Raw genomic sequence first — 12,142 nt, 5'->3', positions numbered from 1 at the left:
GGATAGATTATACCTAGATTGCCAAGAGATATTTTTATTGATTTGCCTAGCCTTGTAGGTTTAAGAAATTGAAGAGCGAGGAGAGGAATTGTGAGAGTTGGTCTTGAGTCAAACTGAACCCGTAGCGGCAACGCTTTTAATATTGTGTTTTAGTTAGCAATTTATTTGATGCTTTTTAATTTCCTGCGCATAATTAGTTTCCTTAATTTTAATCAATCATTCTGCCAATTTCTCTTTCGTTAACTCAAATATACATTAGGTCATTAGTCTTGCTCTCTGTGGATTCGACCCTGCTTACCGCTAACTACGGTATTTAGGTTTAATTTTGTGACCGTGACTACCGGTCTAACAAAGACCAAAAGGCAACATATCGTATCTCGCTCATCTGCTGAGCAGAATATCGATCTTTGGCTATAACTACTTGCGAACTGAAGTAGTTGAAAGGACTTCTTTTGGCTCTTGGGGTAGACCATCCCAGTCCGATAAAGCTGTATTGTGACAGCTGGGCAGCCTTACATATTGCTGCAAACCCAGTGTTTCATGAGCGAACAAAACATATCGAGATCGATTGTCATTTTGTTCGTAATGCCGTTTACAATGGTACCATTCGACCAACTTATGTCCCGACAAGTTCCCAACTCGCTGATATCTTTACTAAGGCACTAGGTGGACGTCAATTTGAGTTTATTCTTTGCAAGTTGGGCATTCAAAATTTGCATGCTCCAACTTGAAGGGGGGTATTGGAATGTGATCTGTATATTGTCTTTGTATAGCAAGTGAATATTAGTTTCTTGATTTAGGCTGATGCTTTTTCCTTCTTTGGTTGATTTGTTTCTTGATTATAGGGATGTAATACTGTTATATATTGAAGGGTTTCGGTAAATAAAGAACAAGAAAGCAAAAACTTCATTCTGAAAATATTGTTTTTACATCTATGCCACCAGATAAGGTAAAACTTTATCAAGGCATAATGCAATTCTTAGAGATATTGTGATGCTTGAGAATCAAATACCGTTTTCTATATTGAAGAAGATGTTAGAATTCCAATTTCAATCGTTAGAATCAGTGGATGATATGTTGTTGTCGATGTTAATGGGATTATGCAAAGAGATTTCACCTTTCAAAATGATGCAGGACTTGCCCAATATTGAGCTCTCGGATTGTCCTCATTTACTAGACTTTTTCTATCACATGTTCGTGCCCAAATCGGAAGGACCAACTGAGATTATTGATGTTGAAGATCACTGTTAAGCTGATGAGCAAGGCAGGGAAAGATTTTTTTGGGTTCAAATTTTGTTAAGCAACTTCTGAGGAAGACATGAGGGCTGCTTTCAGAATTACTAAACAAGATTCCGGTTGTTTTTATACAAAATTTGCTACTATCAAGACCTGTAAAAGCCATAGTAAAATTACCTTGGACAATGCTCTCTAACCTTCCTGGATTTTCCATCTTGAAACATCTTGTTACATTCTTTTGCTTCTCAAACAATATTGAAGAAAACAAACCAGAAAATGAGAGTTCTAAGATTAGCAAACCACCATTGGTAGAAGAAATCACAATTCCTTCTGTCTCTGAGCTCTCAAAAGCCGGGGTCCATTTCTCACCCACCAATGGTAACATCTCAACAATTAGTTTTGATGTTGATTGTGTCACGTTTTATCTTCGTATAATAAGTTTATACTTGAACACAGAGGTGATTTTGAGAAATTTAGTAGCATATGAAGCATCAAATGCATCAGGGCCATTGGTTTTTACTCGTTACACGGAATTGATGAATGGGATTATTGATACTAAGGATGATTTGAAGTTGCTAAGAGAAAGAGTTATAATTTTGAACCGTTTAAAAAGTGATGAAGAGGCTGCAAGGCTTTGGAACGGGATGAGTAAGCCAATTAGATTGACAGAAGTGCCATTTTGAGATGAAGTTATTGAAGATATTAATAAGCATTATGACGGTCGATGGCTTGCCAAAATTCAAAAATTTATGATGCATCATGTGTTTAGTTATTGGCTGACACGACGTGTCCCAACTCTCCCTACCCCATAGGCTTCAAGTACACCCATGAGACTCGGGTGATCAAGACGTGCCATGTGAGAAAACTATGAAACCTGTTTATGAATTAAAACATCACAAAACTCTTCTAGCTAAAAAAAATAATAGGCACTCTTTTTTGGTTTTCACAAATAATTATAACATCATATATAAACAAACAAATGCAACTGAATTTTTACAAAATGAAATGTATAGTATCAAATTATATATATATATAACATGAAATAAATACATGATGAAGAAACATAAACTTTGCAGTGAAAAATAAAAACAAAACTATGGCACATATGATGAAATGAAGTAGTGTGGCTTAGCTTTGAGTGAGATTCATTTCTCTACACAATCTCCTTCTTGACCTAGTAGAGGTGGAAAAGAAAAACATTTAAAAACAAGGGGTGAGCTATATAATGCTCAGTGAGTGGAGAATAGGTTAGTATGCAATAAAATATTTCAATATTAAAAAAAAAATATATATTCATGCTCATAAAATCTCATTTCCATAAACACATTTTATAATATAAATCATCTTTTATAACCAATGCTGAAATCTCTCACGACAAAAACTTCTTTCTGAAAACTTTTATGGTAACAAATCAATACACATTTTCCTCAAAAATCTCATTTCTAAAAACATTTCATATACAGATAATATTTGCATTTATAAATTTCTATTTTAAATTCATGATATACATATACATATCCAAACCATCTCTCAATCACATGTGATCCAACTGGTACCTAAGGGTAAATCCGTCTAACCCAACAAGATCTAACATTGCGCGGATTGAACCACTAGATCATCATGCTAGGTAGAATTGGTCACCGCTCAAGCCTTCGACCCAACGAGACATTGCATCGCTCGGGTCGGCACAATTATATCCTGTCTAGAGATATTTTCCTCGCTCGAGCCTTCGACCCACTTGGGCCAGCAAAATCCTGTGTAGCGATATTTGTCTCGCTCGGGCCTTCGACCCACTTGGGCCAGCAATATCAAATCATATGTAGCGATATCTACCTCGCTTGGGCCTTCAACCCACTTGGGCCGACAAAATCCTTTGTAGCGATATCTACCTTACTCGGGCCTTCGACTCACTTGGGCCGGCAAAATCTTGTGTAGTATCTGCCTCGCTCGGTCCTTCGACCCACTTAGGCCAGCAAAATCATGTCTAGCGATATCTGCCTCGCTCGGGTCTTCGATCCACTTGGGCAGGCAAAATCATGTGTAGCGATATCTGCCTCGTTTGGGCCTTCGACCCACTTGGGTCGGCAAAATAATATCACACGCATGCGTAGAATCAAATCAATATCATGAGAGGAATGAGTACTATATATGGTGGTTTGAAAACTACTATCATCAATATACGTACCTTTAACTCACCATTTTACATAAATCTCATGCCTTCATTCGTCAAGAAAACATATAACATAACATTAAATTCTCATGTACAATATAAGGCTAAAATGCAAGTTTTCAACATGATTTCATCATAACACCTTAGCCCAATTTTTTTTATATTATCAACAACAATTTTCCAAAATAATACTCAATTTCTAATGTAAACCAATAACATTAGCAATGAATCATATTTATATAAAGTAAATCACTAAATTATGGCAAATAGTAAACCAAAACAACTCATTTGAAGTTTATAACAAACAATTATTTCAAAATGAAAGTTATGGTTTGGATTTTCCACTCACTATTTTGGAGCTTGACCCCTAAGCCAAAAAAAGATTGAAATTCTCTAACGATGCCCCCGCTTGCCTCCCTATATACAAAATCCAATAAATCTTCCATACGTAAGTCCCCCTAAGTAACACCTCATTATTAAATTCATTGGACACTTCACACACCAAAAGATTAACCTAGCTTCTTCTTTAACAAAACTGTCTCATAACCTAACATTGGTCACTCTCGGATTTTTCATAAAAATTCTATTCATCATTTTAAGCCATAATTTTGATAGGGCCTTCTAGAGACACATAAGTTGTTCCCATAATTTTCTGAAGTCATTCTAGAATCAATCTATTTAAAACACAATTTTCCTTCAACTCATTAAAATCTGCCAGCTGTTCCATAATTGAGGTTACTAACTTGTAAAATTCATAATAATTCAACCGTTAATCTAAACCTCAGAGGACTCTTCAAAATTAAACTAGACACATATAGGATTCACTAGAATTTAAAATCACTCAATTTGGATAAGAATAGATGCATCAAATTATTTTCCGAAAATACACGCTCTACAGAAAACGAAAATTTCCAGAATTGACAAAACAACTTAAAAAATCCATATAAAATTCAATCCTTTGTGTTTTTGAGTTAAATAAATTTCTCAACACTCCTCAAGAAGCCTACCACAAGATATCCAAAATTCAGCTTCAATCAAAAACCCAAAACATGTAAACAACTTTTGCACAATAAACCCTTATATCAAAAATCATATCTTTAACCCATTTCTGTATAGGAACAACATATATGTTCTACCTACATAAAATTATTCAAATCAATCTCCCTATTTTAATTCAATCTCATGTATTGTATTTAATTATAAACAACACAAATCAATTGAACTAAAACTCATCAAAGAGAGAAATTTTAAGCTTTACTCACCTCTCATATGCTTGATCTTCCTCCATTCTTTCCAATCATCGGAGTTTTGTTCGCCAGCAGGAACTTTTCCAGCCACCTTCATCATTCTCTACTCCTCTCTCTCTCTGCGTTCTCTCCCTTCTTCCTTTCTTTCTTCTTTTTCTCTTTTCTCTCTGTTCCCTCTCTTTTCTTTCTTCTCTTCTTTTTCTCCTCTCTTTCTTCTTCTCCCTGTCGTTCCCTTCTTCTCCCTTTTCCTTTTCTTTAATTGATCACTGTTCATCAAAATATCTGCCAAATTTTCTTTAGTTCTCACTTGTTTCGGATATTACACTTTGCTCCCCTAAAACTTTCAAAATCTAACACTTTAACCCCATCACAAAATAAAATTTAAATAAAATTCTATACAAAAAAAATATGGGGTATTACATTGGCAGTTTCTAACGTTGCGGCTGCCATTTTGCTCTTGTTCTTAATGATGTTGCAAGCGTTTCGCGCTCTCTATGGCTGCTCTCGCTCATTTCGCAGCACGAGAACTCAAAGGCCATCTTGAAAATTAATTTCATTCAATTTGGCTGAGAAATTTCGGTGGTGTGTTTGTGGATAATCTAGGGTAAACCATTAAGTGGGTAAATAAGAAAATAAAATGCTCATAATTAATTATATACATGATAATTTTACTGGTACGCAGGATAAATTTTTTATAATCTCTTTTTCATCCACCTATCATCATGATTTAAAAATAACTACCAATTTCATTTATCAATAACAACACTTATGAAAGTTTTTTTTTGAAATTAATAATATATGTTTTTGTTTTATTGGATGGTTTCACTACTTCAGTAAAGTGATTACAAAATAAGAGTTTATTAGAGTAGAACTTATACGAGTGGACCTTCTAATTAGATCAAAGCTTATATGCGTAGAGCTTTTGTGAAAATTTTAATAATTGTTTGGTTAGGAAAATGTTAAAAAAATTTCTAATATTAAATTATCAAAAGGGGGCTTTACTATACAAAAATAGATAGAGTCAAATTTGATGCAAGAAAAGTTTAAATTTTGAAATTTTCCAATAAACCAAAAAATAATTTATTTAAAATCTTATAAACACTTTTAAAATGCAACTAAACAGTACTTATAAATTTAAACAATCTATTTTAACCTGTAGATAAGTCTAACAAAATAGGCTAATAGTAAAACCCTCATATTAGCTTTTTTTTTTATTTTTTTATTTTTTTATTTTTATGAGTGATATTAAATACTTATTAGGTGGTAGAAATATATATATTTAATAGTCTATGCAATATCACGACTTTGATCTACAAGATATAGAGAGTGAGTAAATTTCACACCGAGACAGTGCGAGAATATATAGCAAGAAAGTGTAATTACGTTAAAAGAAATTATTCTCTTCTCTTTTGTTACGTGAAATTCAGAAAAGTGTTTATATTGGTTGAGCCTCCATGACTTGTGGGGGATCAGCAGGCAAAACTTTAATAACAAGAAAAGATAACAGGAATATACTTTTTAATGTTTTAATACTTATATACAGTTATACTTACTCACTGCATAAATTTATTTCATTGATCAATTAAGGAAAGATGTAAGACTCAAGTTAGACAAAAGTTAATTTAGAAATTATATAATTAAATGCAATATTTGAGATAAATGCAGTTATCTTTGTGGATTAAAAGAATAAATCTGTACATGTTTATATTAATCATATATAGAGAAGGATCGGGAACACCACCTTTTTTATACAAGTTTTAACATAATTTATGAACCATTAGATTAATATATTTCAATGGATGAAATTGCATCAATTGAGGAATTTACGGCTCTGTTTGTTTAAGTTTTTAGAATAGCATTTTATTCTAAATAGGATTTAATTAAATAGGATATGATTATGAGAATGTATTTTATAATTTTTTGGAAAATATTTTCTAAAAATATTTATTTTATTGTAACCCCTCTACATTTGTTAATTTAACTAAACACCTCTCACAATAATAGTTTATAAATTAACAAAAACACTCCCACCATCCAACTATTGTTGACAACTGACCAACATTGTCGAACAGTGGCTGGAAGTCATTGGAATGGAGCACCGGCTAGATCTAGCCGATCGTGCGCATTTATGACACTTTCTGACAAGATCTACGACTAAAAATCTAGCCGTTGACGATCAAATGACAACCAAGATATCACCGTCGTCAACAGTCAGATCTGACTATATCTGGTCGTCAACAGTCAGATCTTTGACCGTAGATCTGACCGTTTTCGACTAGATCCATGGTGGATCTAACTAGAAACAATCATATCGGCGTCCGACCAGCCAGATCTAGTTGATTGTGCACCATTCCGATAGTGTTGGCCGACTGCCTACAATAGTTGGATGGGTGGAAGTGTTTTTGTTAATCTATAAACTTTTATTGAGAAAAGTAATTGTTAAATGTTTTGAGTTGAATATAATAGAATTAGATTTTGAATTGAGTGGTCAATATTAAAACAAATATGTATTTCATTAGATTGAATAGGATAGTAGGGTGGGATACGGTTTGAAAAGTTGAACAGATGGGGCTACAATATCCATTAATGATGCCAATTGTATTGAATCTCAACCATTTAAAGTGCATTAATCCAATGACTTATATTTTGTGCTAAAAAACGATGTTCCCTAACCTTCCCCGTTATATATTTAATTAAGGTAAGGAGCTATATCTATATACTGCCAAAGACGGAAAGATGTGGTGGGTTCACAAATTTTTTTTTAAATAATAGTCTTTTTTTTTTTTTTAAGCAGAGTTGTTTGGACCAGCTTACACGCACCTCAGCTAATCCTCCGAGACCCTAAAGTTGATGATTGAGTAAATTTCCTTAGTGGCCACCCTTATTAGGGCTTGTGGGAACTCGAACTCAGGAACCCATATTAAACCTCTTTGCCCTTTTACCATCAGGTCATCCAGTGATGATTTTTGAATTAATAATTTAATAATAAGATATGGAGAGAGCGTAAAGTGTATATAAATTAATGATCATTTCTATCTATGAAATAAATAAATAAACACGCAACTAGCATTGAGAATTGGACAGCTCCAAAATTTTTGAGCTAAGAATAAGAATAATATTTTGTAACTTTAATTTATTTTGCCAGCAAACAAGTTAAGAATAAAGTAAAGATTGAAACAAGAATGATGATTGAAATTAAGATGTTTACCTATAAACAAAGGAAGGTTTTCCCAATTCACAGTCGCCGGTCTCAGTTGAAATTAACCAAAAATCAGCCACCACTAAGTGGCCTCATAAGTAAAAGAAGGTTTTATAAACTCCTGCGTTGAAATCCCCACCAACACTGATAGAGATGAACACTAGGACTCTTACCTAACCGATAATTCAAAGACCTCAGAAGATTATTTGAGATGCGTACAAGCTAGTCTGAACACTTTCGGTGATAAAAAAAAAAAAAAAAATTAACGAAAAATTTACACAACTGGCTAATCATTTGATTAATAGTACCCCTTTGATTAATAGTTATATAAAGTACGGATATAAACTATTTATTAAACTAATGATAATTTTTATCTAAAAGAAGCCACTAACATGTACATTGGACCCTTACTAGCATTTTGAGTTAAGAATAAGAATATTTTGTAATATTTTTTTAATCAGCAACAAGTTAAGAATAAAGTAAAGATTTAGTGAATAATAATGATTTTAATAATACTTTGTTATAAATCTTTTTACCTATAAAACACTCACCAATCTCAGTTGAAATTAACCAAATATTTTAAAAAATACAACACAAATGGCTCTTCGTAGTACCCCCCAACGCCCTCAACGCCTCGAAAGCTTATCCACATTTGCGTTCCCTCATTCTCAACTCATGGATGAGCAGGAACGTTGGGTCAATATTGTCATTAAAAACATTGAAGAAAGTCTCCACAAACCGGCCAATCAGCCTGATGTCACTATTTTCCTTGTCCCCAAAACCCTAATGCATAACTCTCCTACTTCTTACACTCCACAACATGTTTCGCTTGGCCCGAACCATTGTTGGCGCCCAGAGCTCCATGACATGGAGGGTTACAAGATTTCCGCTGCTAAAAACTTCCAACAACATCTACCCAAAGGCCGTAGCTTCAAATATGTCGTCGATAATTTCGTTAAAAAACACGAATCGGAGATTCGCGCTCGCTATCAAAGGTACATTTATTTTAAAGACGACACTTTAGCCTGGTTGATGGCGGTAGATTCAGCATTCTTGCTTGAGTTCCTTCAAGTGATTTGGCTGAAGAAAGCAACGAAGCAGCTAGAGCAGGATAAAATAAAGAAAAGTACTCCAGTTCAGTGGGAAATTACCATCGAGGAGGGTGATGATCGTCAGCAGCTTCTTGGAGATCGACAAATTATCTCTTTCTTAGTCACTGGAATTAAAAATGTGCAGACGTATACAGAGAGTACGGCTGCTCGGGGTGCCATTTTAAGAGATATTGTGATGCTTGAGAATCAAATTCCGCTGATTATATTGGAAGAGATGCTGCATGCTCTATACTCATTAAATGCAGGAGCACTAGCATCAAACGAAGAAGCACCCGCCACGGCCACTCGCGCGCTGTATGAACTGTTGTACGCCTTTCTTCGGAAGGTTTGCCCTTTCGAGTTCTTGACCGATAGCGAACAGCCTGATGTTTCACGACGCAAACATTATCACCACTTGCTCCACTACATGTATGTCACGATTTTACCAGATAAATCTCATCGCAAGCCAGCCGGTGATGATGATAATATTAAAGATGATGGTGTTAGAGACAAACAGAAACCGGAGGGCAAATCTCCGGTTGAGTTAAAAAAAAAAACTGGTCAGCTCCTGTCCTGGTGTAAAAGCGCGCTTAGTATCTTAAAACTCCCCAAGCAAGCGAGTCTGATAGTTAAGCCTGTTAAACTTCTGCTTCAATTGGGTTCAGATAGTCTGTCTAAAACGGAATCAAGTTGGGAAGATGATAGTAAACCACCGGAGATCGACATTCCGTCCGCCACCGAACTTGAAAGAGCTGGGGTACGTTTTTCTCCCATTAAAAAAGGAGAACGTTTCACAGACATAAAATTTGATTCCAAGAAAGCTATATTTAAGCTCCCTCCCATCACTTTAGATGACAACACAGAAGTGGTTTTGAGAAACTTAGTGGCGTATGAAGCATCGAATCCATCGGCCTCAGTGTATTTTACACGTTACACTGAGTTGATGAATGGGATTGTCGATACTGCGGGTGATGTGAAGCTTTTGAAGGAACGGAGCATTATTCGTAACAAGATGAAAAGCGACGAAGAGGCAGCCAATATGTGGAATACAATGAGCAGGTCTCTGAAGAAGAAAAAGGTAAAAGATTTGGATGCAGAAATCAAGAGTGTTAACGAGTATTACAATGGCAAGTGGAAGATTAAAGCTCAAAAATTCATGAATAACTACGTTTACGAATACTGGCAGCTTCTCACATTCGTGGCTGCAGTTTTGTTCTTGTTCTTGGAGATGTTTGAAGGTTTCTGCTCCGTCTACGACTGCACTACCATTTTTCATTTCAAGAAGTAGCCCAGTTCTCACCATGCGTGCAATAATAAAGGAGTTTTCTTTGTTTGTTTGGTTTTTTTTGTTTTTTTCCTGGGTGTGGGTGATTTATCTGAAGGTTTCAAAGGTTTTTGTTTGTTTACAATACCGAAAGAAGGTTGTCGAGTGCTTTCTGTGGTCCAAGGAATAATTTGGGAGTGCAAAGATTAACAGAGCTTGTAATATTAATATTTGATGGATATTATAATAAATGATGTATTCAATTTATTTTCATAAAGTCATTTTTATAACAAGTGATCTTACTATTCAAGACGAACGGTAGTTTTCATCAGTTGAAAAATTATATATATAAAAAAAATGTCAAATGTTTATTTCTATTTCTATTATATACCTTATTTGATACTGGTTCAAATGCCCTAATTCGAGGAATCTAATGAATATTTGATAGCTTAATTTCCTTCTCCAGTTCAAGAAACTTCTCCAGAAGTTGCTACCTCGAACCCTTTTAATATTCATGTTGCTATAGAAGTGTAGTTCCCTTGACCCTTGTTGCCAAATTAGGAAATGTAAACGAGACCGATACTTTTTTTTTTCCTATGAAGCAATAAAAAATGATCCATTGTGGTAAAGGTAATTTATAAAGAATAAAAGAATGAATCCCCGAAAAGAGGATCCTTACGAAATCAAGGTCCTTGGACAAGCCCAAGCAGCCAATCTAAACAAAAACAATAGGAAGGCACGGATTTACAATCCAAAACAGCCACCTAACTAGCCTCAAGGAGGACTATACAAAAAAAGGCCAGCAGTACAAAAAACATTGCAGGACTTCAGGAGAACAAAAGAAAAAACTAAAAAAAGCCACGAAAAAGGAGCGCAAACCCAGCAGCCCAAAAGCAAAAAACCAGCCAGGATTGCAGCCCCAAGGCCCAAAACAGAAGGAAACCCAGAACCACAGCTGCAAAATTCCTGCAAAGGGAAAAGGAGAACACTGGCTCCAACTCTTAGCAGTCTGAAAAAGACCCCAGCACAAACAATATCTTGGGGAGCAGTTGGGCAGACAATCACACAAACAGCACACCGGCAGCAGAGCGCAAGAGAAAAAAAATAAAAAAAATAAAAAAGGATCTATTGTTAAAACTTGATTTTGTGATAATTCGATATGCCTGGCTTGAAGTTCCTAAAATTAAGTACTCTTGAGAGTCACTGTATCCTAAAACTTGATATGCTTTTCCTAGTTATCTATTTTACTAGTAAGTAGGTAGAAGGCCCGTGTGTTACGCAGGTTGTTTATGAAATTGGTTTTGACACCACGTTTATTTGAATAATTGGATGTTTCAGTTGGTTAATATCTACTATAAAGCTACACACATTGTTTAGGTCGAAAATAATCAATTAAATCTCCTAATTATGTTAGTTACAAATTACAGAATATACTAGCATGATTTGGAAATTATACAATTTAAATAATATCCTAAGATTGACTAAAATAATAGATTAGAAAATATTTGTAATAGTATTTAATTTAATGTTCAATTAATAATCAAAAGAATAAATAATAAAGAAATTAAGAATATTAATTTCATATAAATATTACATGTCAATGTATACCCATTTAATCCAAATAAGTTATTAAATTGAAATGTTTTGTTAACGGACAATTAATGTTGAACCAACATTCCAGAAGTTTTGCTTGAAAATCGGGTATAATTTCATATAATGTTTTTTGCTTAATGTTCATTTTGTCACCAAACTACATTCAAACCAACCCAATTTTACATTAGTTCATGGACAATTGAACTGAAACCTAGGTAATTTACTTAAAAATATGGTTCAACATATGGCTTATTACCATTCTATAGAATTTGGTACTGAAGCAGTACTTAACCAATTAAAATTGTGAATGGTATATGGTTCGTCATCTATCTTCATATAATT

General features: G+C 34.4%; 1 protein-coding gene and 1 pseudogene across 1 annotated transcript; both read left to right on the top strand.

Moving 5' to 3' along the window:
- The first annotated feature begins 804 nt into the window (after nt 1–804).
- Nucleotides 805–2,048, top strand: LOC116117423 (annotated as a pseudogene).
- A 6,401-nt stretch (nt 2,049–8,449) lies between these two features.
- LOC116117422 (putative UPF0481 protein At3g02645) lies at nt 8,450–10,231 on the top strand. Its single transcript, XM_031403450.1, has one exon. The coding sequence runs from the start codon at nt 8,450–8,452 to the stop codon at nt 10,229–10,231; it is 1,782 nt and encodes a 593-aa protein (XP_031259310.1).
- The last annotated feature ends 1,911 nt before the right edge of the window (nt 10,232–12,142 follow it).

This window comes from Pistacia vera, unplaced genomic scaffold, assembly GCF_008641045.1.
Source record: "Pistacia vera cultivar Batoury unplaced genomic scaffold, PisVer_v2 Contig808, whole genome shotgun sequence".
Classification (NCBI taxonomy): domain Eukaryota; kingdom Viridiplantae; phylum Streptophyta; class Magnoliopsida; order Sapindales; family Anacardiaceae; genus Pistacia; species Pistacia vera.
This window is presented reverse-complemented; position numbering and strand designations above follow the sequence as displayed.

What these genes read in the sequence shown, in the direction of transcription:
- LOC116117422 (XM_031403450.1), top strand. Translation starts at nt 8,450, where the DNA reads ATGGCTCTTCGTAGTACCCCCCAACGCCCTCAACGCCTCGAAAGCTTA.